The sequence below is a fragment of the Amblyraja radiata genome, chromosome 22 (genome assembly GCF_010909765.2).
Source record: "Amblyraja radiata isolate CabotCenter1 chromosome 22, sAmbRad1.1.pri, whole genome shotgun sequence".
In the NCBI taxonomy this organism is placed as follows: Eukaryota; Metazoa; Chordata; class Chondrichthyes; order Rajiformes; family Rajidae; genus Amblyraja; species Amblyraja radiata.
The window spans coordinates 34545462-34569409 of record NC_045977.1 but is presented as its reverse complement, the minus strand read 5'-3'; the positions used below and the strand labels follow the sequence as shown (position 1 = coordinate 34569409).

The window sequence follows — 23948 nt, the reverse complement described above, 5'->3', positions numbered from 1 at the left end:
ATGCACTGAGTCTCCTGCCCAGTCTAAGGGAATCGGGAACCAGAAGACATAGGTTTAAGGTGAGGGGGGAAAGATTTAATGGGAACCTGAGGGGCAATTTTATTCACACAAAGAGCGGTGGGTGTATGGACAAGCTGCCGGAAGACGAAGTTGAGGCTGGGACTATCGCAACGTTTAAGAAACATTTAGACAGGTACATGGATAGAGTAGGTTTAGAGAGATATGGGCCAAAGGCAAGAAGGTGGGGCTAGTGTAGATGGGATATGTTGGTCAGAGTTGGGCTGAAGGGCCTGTTTTCATGCTGTATGACTCTATTAGAGAAAATAAACCATATATCTCTGTGTTATTATATGAGATATTTGATCATTCTCCGCTACTGCTTCATGGAGGGAACCAGAGGGTGATGGTGGAAGGTTGCTTCTCGGACTGGAGGCCTGTGGCTAGTGGTGTGCCTCAGGGTTCGGTGCTGGGCCCGTTACTGTTTGTCATCTATATCAATGATTTGGATGAGAACATACAGGGCAAGATTAGCAAGTTTGCAGATAATACAAAAGTGGGGGGTTTTGCAGATAGTTAAGATGGTTGTGAAAAATTGCAGCAGGATCTGGATCATTTGACCAAGTGGATTGAGGAATGGTTGATGGAATTCAATGCAGAAAAATGGGAGGTGTTGCATATTGGGAAGTCTAACATGAGCACGACCGAAACAGTGAATGGTAGGGCTCTGGGTAATGTTGTAGAGCAGAGGGATCTAGGAGTGCAGGTGCATAGTTTCCTGAAGGTGGAGTCGCAGGGTGGTCAAAGGCTATTGGCACCCATTGGCCTTCATCAGCCAGAGTATTGAGTATAGAATTTGAGAGGCCATGAAGCAGTTGTATAAGACGTTGGTGAGGCCACATTTACAGTATTGTGTTCAGCTCTGGGCATCATATTAGACAATAGACAATAGGTTCAGGAGTAGGCCATTCGGCCCTCTGAGCCAGCAGTATTATAGGAAAGATGTTGTCAAGCTGGAAAAGGTACAGAGAGGATTTATGAGGATGTTGCCAGGACTAGAGGGTCTGAGCAATAGGCAGAGGTTGAGTAGGCTGGGACCCTGGAGCGCAGGAGGATGAGGGGTGATCTTATAGAGGTGTATAAGATTATGAGAGGAATAGATTGGGTAGATGCACAGTCTCTCGCCCAGGGTGGGTGAATAGAGGACGAGAGGACATAGGTTTAAGGTGACGGGGAAAATATTTAAAAGGAATTTGAGGGGTAACGTTTTCACACAAGAATGGTGGATGTGTGGAACACTGATTTTATTTGACAAAATTATTTAATGAAATACAAATCAAATTCTTCCCAATGTTCTTTGATCTCACCAAAGATAGACACAAAAAGCTGGAGTAACTGAAGAGGGGTCTCGACCCGAAAAGTCACCCCTTCCTTCTCTCCAGAGATGCTGCCTGTCCCGCTGAGTTACTCCAGCATTTTGTCTCTATCTTTGATCTAATCCAGCATCTGCAGTTCCTTCCTACAGACTTTGTTCTCACTCTCCATTAGATGTGCCTTACCATAAAAAATAAAATAAAGATAAATGTTTCTACATTTGATAGGCTTTTGATTGACTATTGGATAGGCAGGGAATGGAGGGATATGGATTTTGTGCAGGTTGATAAAAGGTGGTCTTTTTCATTTGTATCATTTTCAGCACAGACATCGTGGGCCGAAGGGCCTGTTCTTGTGCTGTACTGCCCTCTGTTCATTTGGTGAACATGAAGCAATGGTGGCGCAGCGGTAGAGTTGGCGGCCTTACAGCGCTTGCAGCGCCGGAGACCCGGGTTCGATCCCGGTCACGGGTGCTGTCTGTACGGAGTTTGTACGCTCTCCCCGTGACCTGCATGGGTTTTCTCTGAGATCTTTGGTTTCCTCCCACACTCCAAAGACGTACAGGTATGTAGGTATATTGGCATGGTAAATGTAAAAATTGTCCCTAATGTGAGTAGGATAGTGTTAATATGCGGGGATCGCTGGTCGGCGTGAACCCGGTGGGCCGAAGGGCCTGTTTCCGTGCTGTATCTCTAAACTAAACTAAACCAACACCTGAATGGAAAATTGGCAGGGAATTCCGTGAAACCTGTAACCAAATCCTTGGGAATTTCATTCCATTCATTTCCGTCCCATTTATCCGTCTTGTCCCTCTTCTGTCTCCAGATGTTTAAAGCCCAGCCAGCAAAGACAAAATCTGCAACTATCTACGTGTGTATATATACCGCAGGAGGAAATTTATAGTGAAACCTTCGCTGTTTTGGGCAAAGTCCAGCATTAATGCTTTGCCAAAAGCCATTCATAAAAGAGATTATGCTTTTTGCAACTTGAGTTTCAACAGATTTGCCAGGAGTAACTTTTAGCGGGTCAGAGAGGAATCCCGAATAGTATTTAAGCAATACTTCTAACCGTCAATGACAAGTGTATTATTAACGTATATTAACTATTAGGTCTCGAGTAGATGAGAAGGTGGGATAACATAGAACTTAGCTATCCACAAAGACAATTCACCATTACCTTCTTGCGGGAGGTTAAAAAATGAGAAGTAAATCCCAGATCTAGAAAAAGTAAGTAAGTTAGTTTATTGGCCAAGTATTCACATACAAGGAATTTGCCTTGGTGCTCCGCCCACAAGTAACAACATGACATACAGTGACAGTTACACAGTGACATAGGCAAATAAAGAACCATAATCCAATGAGAATGAAAACATCCCTAAATTCTTAAGGGATTGGACAGGCTAGATGCAGGAAAAATGTTCCCGATGTTGGTGGAGTCCAGAACCAGGAGTCACAGTTTAAGAATAAGGGGTAGGCCATTTAGGTAATACAGAGCTCGCCATCCCATCTCTGCATCACCAGGGCTTCTCAGTTTGATTGTCCTAAGTAGAAGCTATTCAAGGAATTATAATCGCAATGTGCGGTCAACTTTTCTGAAAAATATCTACTTGGTCAACTTACATTCTTCTTCACTGCATGTCCTCGCTTCTGTCCGATCAAGAGACCCAATAATCTCCTCTTTCCCACCTGGATTTGCAGTGTAAAGTCTCGAACTGAAAATGGATAAACAGGGACAAAAGAAAAGGTTAACTGCATTGCCCATGGTTTGCTGATATTGTGCGTTTGGTTGAAGCATGGAAATGGGCCATTTGGCCCCTCCAAGTCTGCACCGACCATCGATCTCCCACTCACTCTAGTTCTGTTATCCAACTTTCGAATCCACCCCCTTCACACAACGGATCACCCTTCGGCCCACCGGGTCCACACCGACCAGCGATCCCCGCACATTAATACCATCCTACACACACTGGGGACAATTTGTACATTTCTACCAAGCCAATTGACCCACAAACCTGCACGTCTTTGGAGTGTGGGAGGAAAACCGAAGATCACGGAGAAAACCCACGTGGAGAACGTACAAATTCCGTACAGACAGCACCAATAGTCGGGATTGAACCCTGGATCCGGGCTCTGCAAGGACTGTACGGCAGCTACTCTACCACTGTGCATATCCCTGGAATGGCGAGTCATGGATCACAAGCAGGCTGATTAGCTTAATTTAGGTCCATCTTCAACACGGACATCGTGGGCTGTTGCTGAGACGACAATAATCTTTGTGCCCTCACCTGATGTCGACGATCTCCATCGTTTCCTGCGGTGTGTTGAGGAAGATTTTCAGGTCTTGTCCTCTCTTCAGCTGGATCCCACCGTCCAGGCTCGTCAGTGTCCTCATTCCAGCCACCCACTCCAAACCAGCCTTACCGACGGTCCCATCAAGTCCCATGTGGGCAGACACATGAACATGAGCACTAAAAACAGAACACCATTAATGCCTCAGCTCAAATCTCAAACAAAAAATAAATAAACCTGCAGTGTATATACCAACACCTAGAGTATATAAACTGGCACCTACACATAAACCCTAGTGTAAATAAACCTACCCTTATAATCCTTATACATAATGAAATACTGTTAGTTTACAATCATGTGGGGAATAGATAGGGTGAAGTGGATAAAATAATGTTTTTATATAAAATCGTTTTAAGAATAAGGGGTAGGACTGAGATGAGGAAAAACCTTTTCACCCAGAGAGTTGTGAATCTGTGGAATTCTCTGCCACAGAAGGCAGTGGAGGCCAATTCACTGGATGTTTTCAAGAGGGAGTTAGATTTAGCTTTTCAGGCTAATGGAAGCAAGGGATACAATTAGAAACATAGAAACATAGAAACATAGAAACATAGAAAATAGGTGCAGGAGGAGGCCATTCGGCCCTTCGAGCCAGCACCGCCATGCGTTGTGATCATGGCTGATCGGCCCCTATCAATAACCCGTGCCTGCCTTCTCCCCATATCCCTTGATTCCACTAGCTCCTAGAGCTCTATCTAACTCTCTTAAATCCATCCAGTGATTTGGCCTCCACTGCCCTCTGTGGCAGGGAATTCCACAAATTCACAACTCTCTGGGTGAAAAACCTTTTTCTCACCTCAGTCTTAAATGGCCTCCCCTTTATTCTAAGACTGTGGCCCCTGGTTCCTCGAGGGTCTCGACCCGAAACGTTGCCTATTTCCGCTCCATTGATGCTGCCTCACCCGCTGAGTTTCTCCAGCATTTTTGTCTACCTTCGATTTTCCAGCATCTATAGTTCCTTCTTAAACAACTCTTTGTCACTAAGTTCTCTGGAATGTAACTTCATTTAAACAAAAATCATTTGGAACATGTATTAAAATAAAACAAGTTAATAATGGTAAAAAAAAAGTCCAGGTAACCTATTTTAAAAGTCACATAATTCAAATTAATCAAAAAACAAAAAACAATAAATCTAAATGCTCGAAATATTAAATAAATGGAGAGAATACTATAAATACCTGGCAGGTCAGGTAGCAGCTCTGGAGAGAGAAGCAAGCTCACATTTCAGGTCAATGATATTACCATCTCTCTCTTTGGCTGTATATTTCTTTTCGCAGATACTATCTGACTAACATTCTCTGTTTTAATCTTACTTCAGTTTTAGTTATTAATTTTTTTTAGTTTTAGTTTTAGAGATACAGTGCAGAAACAAGTCCTTCAGCCCATCGAGTCCGCACCGACCAGCGATCCCCGCACACTAACACTCTCAACACACAAGAGACAATTTGTACATTTACACCAAGCCATTAAACCTGTACGTCTAGGGAGTGTGGGAGGAAACCGAAGCTCTTGTAGAAAATCCACGCAGTCACGGGGAGAACATACAAACTCCATACAGACAGCACCCGTAGTCAGGATCGAACCTGGGACACTGGCACTGTGAGGCAGCAACTCCACCGCTGCGCTACAGTGCAGCCATTTTATACTGGACGTGCTTAATCTTGTTTCAGTGTTACAATGAACATGTCCAGATGCTTCAAACATGATATTACCACCATTTCCATAGCGGTGCTGGCTCGAAGGGCCAAATGGCCTACTCCTGCACCTATTGTCCATTGTCTATTGTCTATAATGGAATCTCAAGAATAGTCGGGATTTATTGCACCATTTTGCAGGACAAAATGAATACAAGTTAATTTCCCATTGCAAGGCATTTATCGAAGTATCATTGGAGTCTGTCCATACCTAGGCTTGATGAAACCAGTGATGACAAAGTCTGTCCACTGTTTAAGATCCACGTTCCCTTTAACTCTGATGTTGACGGCAACAGATGCATTCACAGCGAGTTTAATCGGGAGCCCCGAAATGGATGAAAATGTCAACTTCTCGGTTGCTAGACTTGTCCTTCTGTTGTACTGAACTTCTTGGCCCTAGAGAGAAAAGAAATGAATACTTGCTATCAAACTACGCCATACTGTGGAGATCAGCCGGAGGGACATTTAGTATCAGGAACCTCCTCACAGATCCTCTGAGCAGAGGCCATAACTTAATCAAGTTTAATATTATGTGTATTGAGGTACAGTGAGAAGTTTTTTGTTGCCTGCTATCCAGTCAGCAAAAAGACAACACATATGATCACAACCAAGCCGTCCACAGTGTACAGATACAAGATAAAGGGAATAACGTTTAGTGCAAGATAAAGTCCAGTAAAGTCCGATTAAAGATAGTTCAAAGGTCTCCAATGAGGTAGATGGGAGGTCAGGATCGCTCTCCAGTTGGTGATAGGATGGTTCAGTTGCCTGATAACTGCTGGGTAGAAACCAAAGATCCTATAGCGGAGCAAGATAGACCACTCCTGCTAAATGCAATGGGCTGACGTGTAGTACGCAAGGAGCGGAACGTGGGCCTTTTTTTCATCCATTACAGTAACCCGACCCGACCCGACTCGCAGTGTAATCATCGTTTCAGGGGAATAGTTTGTGTTAATAAATTATAATTCTGAAAATGAGGAGAAGATTTTTACCAAAGAACTTTTATTTTTACGAGGAAGTTTCCGTAACCGGCTTCCGTCTCCGCACTAGTATCCTTGCTCCGCTATGGGATCTTTGGTGCGGAGACGGAAGCCGGTTACGGAAGTGGGGCCAAAAACTACCCATGAATCTGCCCATGACCGTACTATGTCTTTTTCGACGAGTGATCTATCTTGCTCGCTATAGGATCTTTGGTAGAAACTGTCTCTGAGTCAGGAGGTGTGTGTGCGTTTTCACACCTCTGTACTTCTAGCCTGATGGGAGAGGGGAGACTGGTCCTTGATTATGCTGCTGGCTTTGCCAATGCCTTCGGCAGAGGCCTTGTTTATGTCAACGTTACAGTGGCCAATCGAGGGTATACTCAAGGAAATTTAAAGTACAAGTTTAATTTAACAACTCCTCACCCTTCCATCGTGGGGTAGAACTGACTCCCCTACACCCTGCCCCCCCCCCCCCCCCCCCCCCCAATCTTTGCACATCCCCCAAGTCTTTCCACTCATCACTTTAATTTAAAGTTTCATGTATTATGTATTTAGTGTTTTTATGACTGTCGGCAGATCAATTTCTCTCCTGGGATAAATAAAGTTTTATCATATCGTATCGTACTTGTCAAACAATACTATTGACCACACCACTTTATATAAATGACCAAAAATGAAAGACTTCCTTTACCTTTAAGAGTTTTATTGCGATTTCAGCCACATCTAAAGAGTATTGCTTCACTTGCATCCTCAAATCATTGCAGTCCAAGAATGTCAGTTCATTTCCAAATATCTTCATGCTCAGGCCACAACTCAGCTTCTTATTCCTTTTCTCCATTCTCTTGGTAAACTAAATCAGCAAAACAAGATTACGTTCTTATTGTGGATAGTGGAAGGACCTTCCCTGCAGGTCTTACATTTACAGCACTTTGCATTACAATGGTTTCAGAATAAGACCAAGTTCACCGACTTAGATTTTGAAGTTTAACATATGTACAGAGTTTGTACGTTTTCTGAAGAAAGGTCCCGACTTGAAATGTCACCTATTCATGTTCTCCATCGACGCTGCCTGGGTCCCACTGACTTAAATCCAGCACTTTATGAGCATCGATGGACACAAAATGCTGGAGCAACTCAGCGGGACAGGCAGCATCTCTGGAGAGAAGGAATCTGAGGAGTCTGAAGAAGGGCTTGAATCAAAACGTCACCCGTTCCTTCTCTCCAGTGATGCTGCCTGTCCCGCTGAGTTACTCCAGCATTTTGTGTCCATCTTCAGCTTAAACCAGCATCTGCAGTTCCTTCCTACACTTTGTGAGCATCTCTGGGGGAACATATATAGGTGCCGACCTATTTACAAGTGATCCCAGGAAAACTAGTAGGTTAACCTATGATGAGCGTGTGGAGGCTATGTGCGTGGACATTTTTAAGGCAGCGATAGATAGATTCTTGATTAGTACGGGTGTCAGAGGTTATGGGGAGAAGGCAGGAGAATGGGGTTAGGAGGGAGAGATATATCAGCCATGATTGAATGGCGGAGTAGACTTGATGGGCCAAATACGCCTATCACTTATGCCTTATCCATGTTCTTCAGAGATACTGTCTGACACGCTGAGTTACTCCAGCACTTTGTGTCCTTCTAGACGTACGCTCCCCATCAATAATGAAGCTGAGGCGTGTACCTTTCTCGAGCAGACCTGCTTCATTACAATAGAGCCTGCTTCCCTCAACGAGGCCAATGTGGTTTCCTAGAACATGATGCAGCAGTAACTACCGCAGTACAACCCCATTGCACCTTCTCCCCATTGGCCTGCGTTGGCTTTCCTTGGAATCTCCGGTTTCCTCCCACACTCCAAAGACTTACAGGTTTGTAGGTTAATTGGCTTGGTGCAATTGTAAAATTGTCCCCAGTGTGTGTGGGGTAGTGTAAGTGTGCGGGGATCACTGGTCAGCGCGGGCTCGGTGGGCTGAGGGGCTTGTTTCCGTGCTGCGTCTCTAAACTAAACTAAACCAAAGCACCATTCAGTTTCCCAACCCTCGTAAAACAGTTGCTACAAAATTGAATTTCTAACCCAATTATGGGCAAATTGCTGGTAAATGGGATTAATGTTGGAAGATACTTGATGGTCGGTACAGACATGTTTTACTGCTGTGTGATAGTATAACTCTTTCTACCAGACTTTCTACCAAAGTGTGCCCTTACCTTGGCCTCTATTTCATTGATTCTGGTATAATCCCCATTCTGACAGCTTTTGTTTGCTCGTTGAGGCTTGCGTTTCTCCACCTGGTACCTTGCCGCCGCCGATCTGCCCGTGGCGTGTCTTGGCACAACTCCCTTCTTATTCAAAGGGCGGACGGAAAATTTTGCCGGGTTTCTCAATCTCCACTTTTTCCCCGGAGTCCTCGCTTGCTTGGGACTGTCCTTAAACGGGGGTTGCTTGTGACCAAATATCTTCTGTACGAGATGTTCCGCATTTTCCACCCGAACGCCAACCTGCGCGCACACACAGACACACAGACACAGACACACACACACACACACACACACACACACACACACACACACACACACACACACACACACACACACACACACACACACACACACACACACACACACACACACACACACACACACACAGGGAGAGAGAAAGTATAACAGTCACTGCTCAGATGAAAGACACAGTTTTATCGCCATGGTGTCACAATGCTGCCTTACAGCGCCAGGGACCCGGGTTCGATCATGACTATGGGTGCAGTCTGTACGGAGTTTGTACGTTCTCCCTGGGACCGCGTGGGTTTTCTCCGGGTGCCCCGGTTTCTTCCCACCTTCCAAAGAGGTGCAGGTTTGTAGGTTAGTTGGCTTCTGTAAATTGCCCCCAGTGTGTCAGATGGAACTAGTGTACGGGGATCGCCGGTCGTTGGGGACTTGGTGCGTCGACAGGCACAGCCGGGTGGTGGCCGGGGGAATGGCTAGGGGTGGCGCCAGCATTCCGATCTGGTGGTGAAATATGGTTTGTCTGTCCCCTATAGCCAAGAGGACACCATGATAAAGGGGACACCATAAAAACCAAGGGTGTGGCGTATATCTGAGGAAGGACATTATTGCCATAGAGGGAGTGCAGAGAAGGTTCACCAGACTGATTCCTGGGATGTCAGGACTGTCTTATGAAGAAAGACTGGATAGACTTGGTTTATACTCTCTAGAATTTAGGAGATTGAGGGGGGATCTTATAGAAACTTACAAAATTCTTAAGGGGTTGGACAGGCCAGATGCAGGAAGATTGCTCCCGATGTTGGGGAAGTCCAGGACAAGGGGTCACAGCTTAAGGATAAGGGGGAAATCCTTTAAAACCGAGATGAGAAGAACTTTTTTCACACAGAGAATGGTGAATCTCTGGAACTCTCTGCCACAGAGGGTAGTCGAGGCCAGTTCATTGGCTATATTTAAGAGGGAGTTAGATGTGGCCCTTGTGGCTAAGGGGATCAGAGGGTATGGAGAGAAGGCAGGTACGGGATACTGAGTTGGATGATCAGCCATGATCATATTGAATGGCGGTGCAGGCTCGAAGGGCCGAATGGCCTACTCCTGCACCTAATTTCTATGTCTATGTCTATATTGAGCGATTAACTTCCAGCCAAAGATTCACCACCCTCTGGGTGAAGAAATGTCCTCACTTGAATGCTTGAAGGGTCAACCAATTACCTTGAGACTATTACACCCTTGTTTTAGACTTATCAGCAATTTCACAGTCAATAGAAATAGATATCTGTGGTGCTTAAAATTGGCAACCGCTCTTTCAACACTTGCTTGTAACCACAAATCAACATTAACTCTGATTCCAGCACCTGCAGTTCCTTCCTGCACATTTTGCCTGCAAAATCTCCTCAAGGTATGACTACTTTGACGAATTTTAGCTTAGTTCTGTTTAGTTCAGAGATGCCGTGCAGAAACAGGCCCCTCAGCCCATTGAGTCGGCACCGACTAGCGATCCCCCTCCCCCACCCACGTTAATACTATCCTACTCACGCTAGGGACAATTTACAATTATACCAAGCCAATTAAATTACAAACCTGTACGTCTTTGGAGCGCGGGAAGAAAACAAAGTTCTCAGAGAAAACCCACGCGGCCACGGGGAGAATGTACAAACTCCGTACAGACAGCACCCGTAGTCGGGATCGAACCCGGGTCTCTGGGGCTGTAAGTGCTGTAAAGCAGCAACTCTACCCATGGCACCGTCTCTCCTCTCACCGACGATGGTTCTACAGCACCCTCTCTCGCAGCTCCCCCTCTGTGATTCCTCTTGCTCTCCAGCTGCACAACCACGTTTTATCATCGTTGCTGACTTTGATCTATCTTTTGGCACATATTTCGTTCATTTGTTCTATGTACCTTTTCATATCTCTTGGTTCCCTCTCCCCTGACTCTCGGTCTGAATCTTGACCCTTTAACGTCACCTATTCCATTTTCTCCACAGATGCCGCCTGACCCGCTGAGTTACTCCAGCATTTTGTGTCTATCTTCTGATTCTTTCAAAGTTCACACGCGATTCTCATCACGAAAATGCTATTCTCTGCTGTCTTGCTAACACCATATTTTTCCATCTTAAATCCCGGTGTCTGCATTTGCAAAGAAAACCTGTCAGTTTGGATTTATCATGCCAATAGCCAGTCTGCGGCATTTATTTTAATTGCACAGTTGCCGACTCAGCAGTAAATTCCTGCACTCCACCCAAATCTAATTTTCATGCAAGAAGATTTATTAATCGAATATCTCAGGAGATTAACTAGTGAAATTTAACAGTGCAGACATTAATTAACCTTAGATTTGGAAAATATGCAACAGAAAGACTGATTAAACATGAGAGTTTAAAGTTTTTAACTCCAAACCGCGGTTTCTGATTGCAGCAGTAACAGGAGACTTACTAAAATGAAAGGGTATCTGTGAAGAGTTATAACCGGAAAACTAAAACCTGCATGCTTCAGTGCACCAGGGAATATTTTGGTATGTAAGTGCAAAAATAGAATCTATAGGCCTTAGATAAACTCTCATTACCTTCAGATGGGGGAAAAAATACAAAATTAATTCATCGTTCCACTCATCACTGGATAGTTTTTCCTTTCGTGTGGTTAGTTTAGTTTAGTTTAGTATAGAAATACAGCACGGAGACAGGCCCTTCGGCCCACCGGGTCCGCGCCAAACAACGATCCCCGCACATTAACACTATCCTACACACATACTCGGGGCAATTTTTTATATATACCAAGCCAATTTACCTACAAACCTGTTCGTCTTTGGAGTGTGGGAGGAAACCGAAGATCTCGGAGAAAACCCACGTGGTCATGGGGAGAACGTACAAACTCCATACAGACAGCACCCGTAGTCGGGATCAAACCTGGGGACTCTGGCAGCAACTCTACCGCTGCGCCACCGTGCCTATCTTTCTTCATGCCACTTCATTACTTTACTTCTGTTAGTGAAACAGATAGAACAATAATCAGTGGGGAAGCAGTGGAGTTGCTGTCTTAAAGCACCAGAGGCCCGGGTTCAATCTTGACCATGGGTGCTGTCTGTACAGAGTTTACGCGCTCTCCCTGTGACCTGCGTGGGTTTTCTCTGGGTGCTCCGGTTTCCTCCCATACTCCAAGCACGTGCAGGTTTGTAGGTTAATTGGCTTGGTTCAATTGTAAATTAAGCCCTAGTGTGTAGGATAGTGTTGGTGCGTGGGGATTGCTGGTCAGCATGGGCTCGGTGCGTCGAAGGGCCTGTTCCTGGACTGTACCTCTGATATAAAGCATATTGTAACAATGGCAGTGATGTTTGAGAGGCAGCACATGGAGGCAGGAATGGACCATTTTCTTCCCTGAGTCAACCATAGGGAGCAAGGCAAATTTGTACATTAACAGAGACATAATTCTCCAACCTGCTTAACGTGTATTATTGTTTTGGCTTTTCAGATAATCCAGCTTCAACAGGTGGTACAAAATTCTGGAAATTCCCACTACCTCTCAGAGTCCTAAAGATATTCAGTGTGGAAACAGTCCATTCGGCCCAACTGGCCCACGCCGACCAATATACCCACCTACACTCGTCCCAACTGCCTACGTTTGGCCCATATCCCTCCAAACCTTTCCCTTCCATGTACCTGTCTAAATCTTTCTATATGTTTCTTAAACATTGTGATAGCCCCTGCCTCAACTACCTCCTCCGACAGCTCGTTCCATACCCACCACTCATCCTCCTGCGCTCCAAGCTATAAAGTCCAAGCCTGCTCAACCTCTCCCTGTAGCTTAGGCCCTCGAGTGATAAGGTCTAGAGTATACTCTAGAATGTAGAAGGATGAGAGGGGATCTTATTGAAACATATAAGATTATTAAGGGTTTGGACACGCCAGAGGCAGGAAACATGCTCCCGATGTTGGGGGAGTCCAGAACCAGGGGGGCCATTTTTAAGAATAAGGGATAAGTAATTTAGATGAGGAAACACCTTTTCACACAGAGAGTGGTGAGTCTGAGGAATTCTCTGCTTCAGAGGGTGGTGGAGGCCGGTTCTCTGGATACTTTCAAGAGAGAGCTAGATAGGGCTCTTAAAGATAGCGGAGTCAGGAGATATGGGGAGAAGGCAGGAACGGGATACGGATTGTGGATGATCAGCCATGATCACATTGAATGGGGGTGCTGGCTCGAAGGGCCGAATGGCCTACTCCTGCACCTTTTGTCTATTGTCATAATGAATAGGAGTTGAATTAGGCCATTCGGCCCATCAAGTCTACTCCTCCGTATATCCTGGCACGTATGTATATCTTGGTAAATCTCCTCCACACCCATTCGCTGCGTGACGGGATCTTTGATCAAAGGTAACTTGCCTCCATGAGGTTGACTGCACGGCCCATCGCAAACACGGTGAGGTTTACCATTGCTGACCGAGGCAAGAAGGAACTTGGAGAGAAAACAAGGGCAGCTTCCATGTTTGCCCCGACAAAGACTGGCTCTGCAACAAAATGAAATGCAACAGTAAATATGAAAAGTATTCTTAAAAAACCATAGACAGACACAAAATGCTGCAGTAACTCAGCAGGTCAGGCAGCACCTCTGGAGAACATAGATAGGTGAGGTTTCAGGTCGGGACCCTTCTTAAATACCACGATTAAGTAGAAGCTCATCCTTCACACCATACTATTTTACATAATCAGGAACAAATGTCATCTATCCACTCCCTGCCTGGTCCACTGGGTTACTCCAGCACTCTGTGTTTTACTAAAGATTCCAGCATCTGCAGTTCCTTGCGTCCCCAATTTAGAAGATTGAGGGGGGATCTTATAGAAACTTACAAAATTCTTAAGGGGTTGGACAGGCTAGATGCAGGAAGATTGTTCCCGATGTTGGGGCAGTCCAGAACAAGGGGTCACAGTTTAAGGATAAGGGGGAAATCTTTTAGGACCGAGATGAGGAAAACATTTTTCACACAGAGAGTGGTGATTTTGTCCAAGAAACAGAGACAATTCAGCTCCAGGAACATTTCGAGGTGTCTTGCTTCACTAATTGGGCGACACAGTGGCACAGCGGTAAAGTTGCTGCCTTACCGTGTGAGGGACCCTGTCTATGGGTGCTGTCTGTATGGAGTTTGCATGTTCTCCCTGTGACCACGTGGGTTTTCTCCGGGTGCTCCGTTTCCTCCCAGAGCCCGAGGACGTACAGGTTGTTAGGTCAATTGACTCCGGTAAAAGTTGTAAATTGTCCCCAGTGTTAGTGTACGGGGTGATCGGCTGGTCGGCACGGACCGGATGGTGCTAATAGAAACATAGAAACATAGAAAATAGGTGCAGGAGTAGGCCATTCGGCCCTTCGAGCCTGCACCGCCATTCAACATGATCATGGCTGATCATCCAACTCAGTATCCTGTACCTGCCTTCTCTCCATACCCCCTGACCCCTTTAGCCACAAGGGCCACATCTAACTCCCTCTTAAATATAGCCAATGAACTGGCCTCAACTACCTTCTGTGGCAGAGAATTCCAGAGATTCACCACTCTCTGTGTGAAAAATGTTTTTCTCATCTCGGTCCTAAAAGATTTCCCCCTTATCCTTAAACTGTGACCCCTTGTTCTGGACTTCCCCAACATCGGGAACAATATTCCTGCATCTAGCCTGTCCAACCCCTTAAGAATTTTGTAAGTTTCTATAAGATCCCCCCTCAATCTTCTAAATTCTAGCGAGTACAAGCCGAGTCTATCCAGTCTTTCTTCATATGAAAGTCCTGACATCCCAGGAAAGTAACAATTACATTAATAATCATGAAGCCATGAATTGGAAAGAGCCCTGGTTTTCAAGGGAAATTGGACATCTTGTTCGGAAAAAGAGGGAGATTTACAATAATTATAGGCAGCATGAAGTAAATGAGGTGCTTGTGGAGTATAAGGAATGTAAAAAGAACCTTAAGAAAGAAATTAGAAAAGCTAAAAGAAGATATGAGGTTGCTTTGGCAAGTAAGGTGAAAGTAAATCCAAAGGGTTTCTACAGCTATATTAATAGCAAAAGGATAACGAGGGATAAAATTGGTCCATTGGAGAAACAGAGTGGGCAGCTATCTGCAGAGCCAAAAGAGATGGGGGAGATATTGAACAATTTCTTTTCTTCGGTATTCACCAAGGAGAAGGATGTTGAATTATGTGAGGTAAGGGAAACGAGTAGAGTAGTTATGGATACTATTAGTTTCAAAGTAAAAGAAGTACTGACACTTTTGAAAAATATAAAAGTGGATAAGTCTCCAGGTCCTGACAGGATATTCCCTAGGACATTGAGGGAAGTTAGTGTAGAAATAGCCGGGGCTATGACAGAAATATTTCAAATGTCATTAGAAACGGGAATAGTCCCCGAGGATTGGCGTACTGCGCATGTTGTTCCATTGTTTAAAAAGGGTTCTAAGAGTAAACCTAGCAATTATAGACCTGTTAGTTTGACTTCCGTGGTGGGCAAATTAATGGAAAAGATACTTAGAGATAATATATATAAGCATCTGGATAAACAGGGTCTGATTAGGAACAGTCAACATGGATTTGTGCCTGGAAGGTCATGTTTGACTAATCTTCTTGAATTTTTTGAAGAGGTTACTAGGGAAATTGACGAGGTTAAAGCAGTGGATGTTGTCTATATGGACTTTAGTAAGGTCTTTGACAAGGTTCCTCATGGAAGGTTGGTTAAGAAGGTTAAACTGCTGGGTATAAATTCAGGAATAGCAAGATGGATTCAGCAGTGGCTGAATGGGAGAAGCCAGAGGGTAATGGTGGATGGCTGTTTGTCGGGTTGGAGGCAGGTGACTAGTGGGGTGCCTCAGGGATCTGTGTTGGGTCCTTTGTTGTTTGTCATGTATATCAATGATCTGGATGAAGGGGTGGTAAATTGGATTAGTAAGTATGCAGATGATACCAAGATAGGGGGCGTTGTGGATAATGAAGAGGATTTCCAAAGTCTACAGAGTGATTTAGGCCATTTGGAAAAATGGGCTGAAAGATGGCAGATGGAGTTTAATGCTGATAAATGTGAGGTGTTACACCTTGGCAGGACAAATCAAAATAGGACGTACATGATAAATGGTAGGGAATTGAAGAATACAGTTGAACAGAGGGATCTGGGAATAACCGTGCATAGTTCCTTGAAGGTGGAATCTCATATAGATAGGGTGGTAAAGAAAGATTTTGGTATGCTAGCCTTTATAAATCAGAGCATTGAATATAGAAGCTGGGATGTAATGTTAAAATTGTACAAGGCATTGGTGAGACCAAATCTGGAGTATGGTGTACAATTTTGGTCGCCCAATTATAGGAAGGATGTCAACAAAATAGAGAGAGTACAGAGGAGATTTACTAGAATGTTGCCTGGGTTTCAACAACTAAGTTACAGAGATAGGTTGAATAAGTTAGGTCTTTATTCTCTGGAGCGCAGAAGGTTAAGGGGGGACTTGATAGAGGTCTTTAAAATGATGAGAGGGATAGACAGAGTTGATGTGATCAAGCTTTTCCCTTTGAGAATAGGGAAGATTCAAACAAGAGGACATGACTTCAGAATTAAGGGACAGAAGTTTAGGGGTAACAAGAGGGGGAACTTCTTTACTCAGAGAGTGGTAGCGGTGTGGAATGAGCTTCCAGTGGAAGTGGTGGCGGCAGGTTCGTTGGTATCATTTAAGAATAAATTGGATAGGCATATGGATGAGAAGGGAATGGAGGGTTATGGTATGAGTGCAGGCAGGTGGGACTAAGGGAAAAAAATTGTTCGGCACGGACTTGTAGGGCCGAGATGGCCTGTTTCCGTGCTGTAATTGTTATATGGTTATATGGTTAATCACTAATAATGATGTTCATTATCTAATTATCGTTAAAGCAATTTTCTGTTCTTATATTTGTAGATAATAAGATTAGATTTTGTTCTCCATGAATTGCAATACTGGATAATTGCAATAAATGAAAGATTTCACTGATCTGAGAAGAATCAACATTTTGGATCATAATTGTAAAAATTTGGTCACTTCCCCCAACGTTAACAAACGAGCTCAGAAAGTTCCAACTCTCACCAATCTTGGCAGTGAAGGTTGGAAACAACTGCAACAGCTCAACAATTGCAAAACGGCTGTAAACACATGGCTCTTGATTCCTATCATTCATCTCATCAAGTAGTAGCGGTCTTAAACAATCCAAGAACAGAAGATGCTGAAAGTATTCAGCAGCACAGATAGTGCCTGTGGATAGTGGAAGAGAATGAGCAATTCCAAGCCAATGACCTTCGTTTAGTTCAGCTTACTATCGTCATCATGTGTGTCGAGAAATAGTGAAAAGCTTTTGTTGGTGTGCTACCCCGTCGGAAAAAAAAAGTCTGTCTACGTAACTATTGCAATATGGACAGACGCTACAAATCAGAACCCAAGTCTGGAATATAGATAGGATGATATTTGTAAAGAAAAATAATATATTGGTTACAGGCTCTCAGCTTCAGCTGTAACTTCTTATGCTACTGTAATTCATTATCACATCAACACGTCGGAAGAAGGGTCTCGACCCGAAACGTCACCCATTCCTTCTCTCCAGAGATGCTGCCTGTCCCGTTGAGTTACTCCAGCTTTTTGTATCTATCTGGGGTATAATTAATTCTGGTAACATATATTTAGGCAACAGAGTATCTTTCAGCTTAGGGGGAAGAATTTCTTTAGTCAGAAGGTGGAGAGTGTATGGAATTAATTGCCACAGAAGGCTGTGGAGGCCAATGGATATTTTCAAGGCGGAGATTGGCGGATTCTTGATTAGTAAAGGGCCTGTCGCACTTTCACGATCTAATTCACGACCTTTTTTACTCGTGGACATTTTTCATCATGCTCGAAATAACGCCCCGACCTACTTGATGCCACGAGGAGTACCTACCACTAGCCTCATGGCCTGCTACGACCTACCTACGACCTACCTACGACCTCCTACGACCATGCTGTGAGTATGAGTCGTGGGCAAACTCGGCAGAGGTCATGAATTAGGTCGTGAAAGTTCGACAGACCCTTAAGGGTGTCAGGGTTTATGGGGAAAAGGCAGGAGAATGGGGTTGAGATGGAAAGATGGATCAGTCATGATTGGATGCCAGGTAGACTCGATGGGCCGAATGGCCTAATCCTGCTCCTATAGCTTATGAACCTATTATGCACGTATCTGATTTACTTTTTAAAATAAATATCAATTAGTTTCACTTTCCCACATATACGATCCCCATCATTTCCACCTGTACTGTAACACTGCGAGATGTTGGCCTCTCAGGAAGGTCTTTTGAGTTAACAGGAGGTTTATCATTAGCGAATAACATATTTATTTCTCTCAATTGCTGATTGCACAATGATTTAATTTTGGGAAATTAGAAATACCTAAAAAAAACAGGCAGTGCATCTGGTACATTGGCAAATGTTTTTTTTTTAATATTACAAAGGTTCCTTTTATAATGTTTCTTCCACTGGGACTGTTGTGTTCAAAACAAAAAATATTTTGGCTTGGAAAAGATTCAAGCAATATATAAGTCCAACTTCACAGCTCATTTCAAAAATGATTACACCATTTTCTTTCCAAAATCTGCCAAATATAAAAGGACTTTTCTTTTTTTGGGGGGACGGGGGGGGGTGCGGCACGGTGGCGCAGCGGGAGTATTTCCGCCTTACAGCGCCAGTGACCTGGGTTCGATCCTGACTACGGGTGCTGTCTGTACGGAGTTTGTACCTTCTCCCTTTGACTGCGTGGGTTTTCTCCGGGTGCTCCAGTTTCCTCCCACATTGCAAAAATGTGTAGCTTTGTCAGTTAATTGGCTTCTGTAAATTGTCCCTAGTGTGCGGGATAGAACTGGTGTATAAGTAATCACTGATCAGCATGGACTCAGTGGGCCGAAGGGCCTGTTTCCACTCTGTATCTCTAAAACGAAACTCTAAAATGCATCCCTGTATCCCTTCGTTATCACTTGTTTCCCAGCCAACATTAGACCATTGTGGACTCCACCCTTCCTTGGTCATCAGTCATCAGTCCTGCTGTGCTCTGGCCTCTTCTCACCTCCAGTTCCCTCCCCTCTACTTTCAGCCTGAAGAAGGGTCCCGACCCGAAATGTAACCCATCCTTTTTCTCCAGAGATGCTGCCTGACCCACTGAGTTACTCCAGCACTTTGTGTCTACCTTTACTTATAGAAACATAGAAACATAGAAATTAGGTGCAGGAGTAGGCCATTCGGCCCTTCGAGCCTGCACCGCCATTCAATATGATCATGGCTGAATATAAATTACTCATAAGAATCCTAAAGCCGCTCAAAGCACTAATTAACCGCACTGCTTGTTAATTCCAAGTTACATTTTTACATGGCATGATATGTTGTCATGGGTTCTATATCTCCACAAATGGGAATGATCCTTCAATTACAATCAACTGACATCGTCTTTAAATTAACTGCTCAAACACATTGACAAGGTACCTGACAGGAAAGTGGCATCCATGTACGATGAATATTTCCAGTGTTCCAGGTCAAAGTCTTGGCTGATGATATAACTTGGAAGAGAGTCCCTCAGCTGCTGTTTGAGAGGGTCGCTGGTTTCCATTAGTTGCGATAAATGGGTCCACACAAACGAGCCCACTGGCAAGATAAAATTGATTGCTTAAAGGATGATTCAACGTGCAAACACACACACTGCACTGCTCAAAAAATATATGATTCATTCATAGCAAGCTCACTCCGGGAATGCTTCGTTCAATCTCTGAATTTTACTCAATTAAGTAAAAGAACAGAAACGTTTTAAAACATATTGATGGTTTTTCCTCACGCCAGAGACCCAGGTTCGATCCTGACTACGGGTGCTGTCTTTACGGAGTTTGTCCGTTCTCCCGATGACCTGCGTGGGGTTTTCTCCGGGTGCTCCGGTTTTATCCCACACTGCAAAGACGTGCATGTTTGTAGGCTAATTGGCTTGGTGTAATTGTAAATGGACCCTAGTGTGTAGGATAGCGTTAGTGTACGGGGATCGCTGGTCGGCGCAGACTCTGTGGGCTGATGGGCTCGTCTCCGTGCTGTATCTCTAAACTAAACTAAATAGTGGATGACGACTTTCAAAATGGAAACAAAAGGAAACTGTCACCAAAAATAAACTGTGGAGGTCATTTGGCTACCAATTCTATTTTTAGAAATAAATTTGAATTCAGTATAAACATGAAGTGCTTGAGTAGCTCAACGGGTTAGGCAGAAACTGTGGAGGCAATGGATAGGTGAGGTTTCGGGTCGGGACCCTTCCTCAGACTGATTGTAGGAAGGGGAAGAACACTGGAAAAGAGGTGGGTCCCCAGCCAAAATGTTACCGATCCATTCTTTCCACAGATGCTGCCTGACCTGCTGGGATCCTCCAGCACTTTGTATTTTGCTCAAGATTCTAGCACCTGCAGTTACTCGTGAATTCTTGGATTCAATTTTTACCTGATTAATGGAGATGAAATATGGTTTTTCTAAAAGTATTCTAAGCTGCATTGCCACGAGGCGCCAACGATACCAGATAAGGGAGAGAAGTTATTTAAAGACTGAGGTGCAAAATAATTTCTTCCCTTAGAGGGAGGTGAGTCTTTGGAATTCCCTACGAAAGAAACTTGTTGAATCTAGAATATAGGAGACATTTAAGAAAGAGGAAGGTAAATTTGTGAAAAGTTTTGGAATTGAAGACAATGGTGAACTGGTACAGAAAGGGGAGCTGAGGGATAGGACCATATAACCATATAACCATATAACAATTACAGCACGGAAACAGGCCATCTCGGCCCTACAAGTCCGCGCCGAACAATTTTTTTTCCCTTAGTCCCACCTGCCTGCACTCATACCATAACCCTCCATTCCCTTCTCATCCATATGCCTATCCAATTTATTCTTAAATGATACCAACGAACCTGCCGCCACCACTTCCACTGGAAGCTCATTCCACACCGCTACTACTCTCTGAGTAAAGAAGTTCCCCCTCATGTTACCCCTAAACTTCTGTCCCTTAATTCTGAAGTCATGTCCTCTTGTTTGAATCTTCCCTATTCTCAAAGGGAAAAGCTTGCTCACATCAACTCTGTCTATCCCTCTCATCATTTTAAAGACCTCTATCAAGTCCCCCCTTAACCTTCTGCGCTCCAGAGAATAAAGACCTAACTTATTCAACCTATCTCTGTAACTTAGTTGTTGAAACCCAGGCAACATTCTAGTAAATCTCCTCTGTACTCTCTCTATTTTGTTGACATCCTTCCTATAATTGGGCGACCAAAATTGTACACCATACTCCAGATTTGGTCTCACCAATGCCTTGTACAATTTTAACATTACATCCCAGCTTCTATACTCAATGCTCTGATTTATAAAGGCTAGCATACCAAAAGCTTTCTTTACCACCCTATCTATATGAGATTCCACCTTCAAGGAACTATGCACGGTTATTCCCAGATCCCTCTGTTCAACTGTATTCTTCAATTCCCTACCATTTATCATGTACGTCCTATTTTGATTTGTCCTGCCAAGGTGTAACACCTCACATTTATCAGCATTAAACTCCATCTGCCATCTTTCAGCCCATTTTTCCAAATGGCCTAAATCACTCTGTAGACTTTGGAAATCCTCTTCATTATCCACAACACCCCCTATCTTGGTATCATCTGCATACTTACTAATCCAATTTACCACCCCTTCATCCAGATCATTGATGTACATGACAAACAACAAAGGACCCAACACAGATCCCTGAGGCACCCCACTAGTCACCTGCCTCCAACCCGACAAACAGCCATCCACCATTACCCTCTGGCTTCTCCCATTCAGCCACTGCTGAATCCATCTTGCTATTCCTGCATTTATACCCAACAGTTTAACCTTCTTAACCAACCTTCCATGAGGAACCTTGTCAAAGGCCTTACTAAAGTCCATATAGACAACATCCACTGCTTTACCCTCGTCAATTTCCCTAGTAACCTCTTCAAAAAATTCAAGAAGATTAGTCAAACATGACCTTCCAGGCACAAATCCATGTTGACTGTTCCTAATCAGACCCTGTCTATCCAGATGCTTATATATATTATCTCTAAGTATCTTTTCCATTAATTTGCCCACCACTGAAGTCAAACTAACAGGTCTATAATTGCTAGGTTTACTCTTAGAACCCTTTTTAAACAATGGAACAACATGCGCAGTACGCCAATCCTCGGGGACTATTCCCGTTTCTAATGACATTTGAAATATTTCTGTCATAGCCCCGGCTATTTCTACACTAACTTCCCTCAATGTCCTAGGGAATATCCTGTCAGGACCTGGAGACTTATCCACTTTTATATTTTTCAAAAGTGTCAGTACTTCTTTTACTTTGAAACTCATAGTATCCATAACTACTCTACTCGTTTCCCTTACCTCACATAATTCAATATCCTTCTCCTTGGTGAATACCGAAGAAAAGAAATTGTTCAATATCTCCCCCATCTCTTTTGGCTCTGCAGATAGCTGCCCACTCTGTTTCTCCAATGGACCAATTTTATCCCTCGTTATCCTTTTGCTATTAATATAGCTGTAGAAACCCTTTGGATTTACTTTCACCTTACTTGCCAAAGCAACCTCATATCTTCTTTTAGCTTTTCTAATTTCTTTCTTAAGATTCTTTTTACATTCCTTATACTCCACAAGCACCTCATTTACTTCATGCTGCCTATAATTATTGTAGATCTCCCTCTTTTTCCGAACAAGATGTCCAATTTCCCTTGAAAACCAGGGCTCTTTCCAATTTTTACTGTTTCCTTTCAACCGAACAGGAACATAAAGATTCTGTACTCTTAAAATTTCCCCTTTAAATGTCCACCATTTCTCTTCTACATCTTTCCCATAAAACAAAATGTCCCAGTCCACTCCTTTTAAATCATCTCGCATCTCATCAAAGTTAGCCTTTCTCCAATCAAAAATCTCCACCCTAGGTCCAGTTCTGACCTTCTCCATAATTATATTGAAACTAATGGTATTGTGATCACTGGACCCGAAGTGCTCCCCAACGCATACCTCCGCCACCTGTCCCTTCTCATTTCCTAACAGGAGGTCCAGCACTGCCCCTCCTCTAGTAGGTACCTCTATTTATTGCTGCAAAAAACTATCCTGCACACATTTTACAAACTCCAAACCATCCAGCCCATTTACAGAATGTGTTTCCCAGTCTATGTGTGGAAAGTTGAAATCTCCCACAATCACTACCTTGTGCTTACTACTAATATCTGCTATCTCCTTACATATTTGCTCTTCCAATTCTCGTTCCCCATTTGGCGGTCTATAATACACCCCTATAAGTGTTGCTACACCTTTCCCACTTCTCAGTTCCACCCAAATAGCCTCCCTAGATGAGCCCTCCAATCTATCCTGCCAAAGCACTGCTGTAATATCTTCCCTGACTAGCAATGCAACACCACCACCTCTTGCCCCTCCAATTCTATCACACCTGAAGCAACGAAATCCTGGAATATTTAATTTCCAGTCACAGCCCTCCTGCAACCATGTTTCACTGATCGCCACAACATCATACTTCCAGGTGTCTATCCAGACTCTAAGCTCATCCACCTTTCTTACAATGCTCCTAGCATTGAAATATGCACATTTAAGAAACCCCCCGTCTCTTCTTCTCTGTTTATTTCCTTTTTTTTCTTTCTCCTCTTGTGTCCGAGTGCTTCCCTTTTCTGCTTCCTGCCTCCCATTCTGTCTACTAGCTTTCTCTATTTGAGTCCCTCGCCCCAACCATTCTAGTTTAAAGTCTCCCCAGTGACCTTTGCAAATTTCCCCGCCAGGATGTTGGTCCCCCTCGGGTTCAAGTGCAACCCATCCTTTCTGTACAGGTCCCACCTTCCCCAAAAGAAGTCCCAATGATCCAGAAACTTGAATCCCTGCCCTCTGCACCAGTCTTTCAGCCACGCATTTATCCTCCACCTCGCTCCATTCCTACTCTCACTGTCGCGTGGTACAGGCAGTAATCCTGAGGACAGATCATATTGAATGGCAGGGCAGGCACAAGGGGTGAAGTGCCCAT

General features: G+C 44.0%; 1 protein-coding gene across 1 annotated transcript in view; it reads right to left on the bottom strand.

Annotated features, from left to right (window-relative positions):
* The window catches only part of LOC116985893, a 235103-nt gene that overhangs the window by 135120 nt on the left and 76035 nt on the right, over nt 1–23948 (bottom strand). The window contains exons 14-20 of the mRNA XM_033041007.1: nt 19361–19519; nt 13252–13376; nt 8588–8878; nt 7079–7237; nt 5622–5806; nt 3656–3838; nt 2991–3082 (exon numbers count right to left, since the gene is read on the bottom strand). Coding sequence (XP_032896898.1) covers nt 2991–3082; nt 3656–3838; nt 5622–5806; nt 7079–7237; nt 8588–8878; nt 13252–13376; nt 19361–19519 — 1194 coding nt within the window. The remainder of the gene's footprint in view (nt 1–2990; nt 3083–3655; nt 3839–5621; nt 5807–7078; nt 7238–8587; nt 8879–13251; nt 13377–19360; nt 19520–23948) is intronic.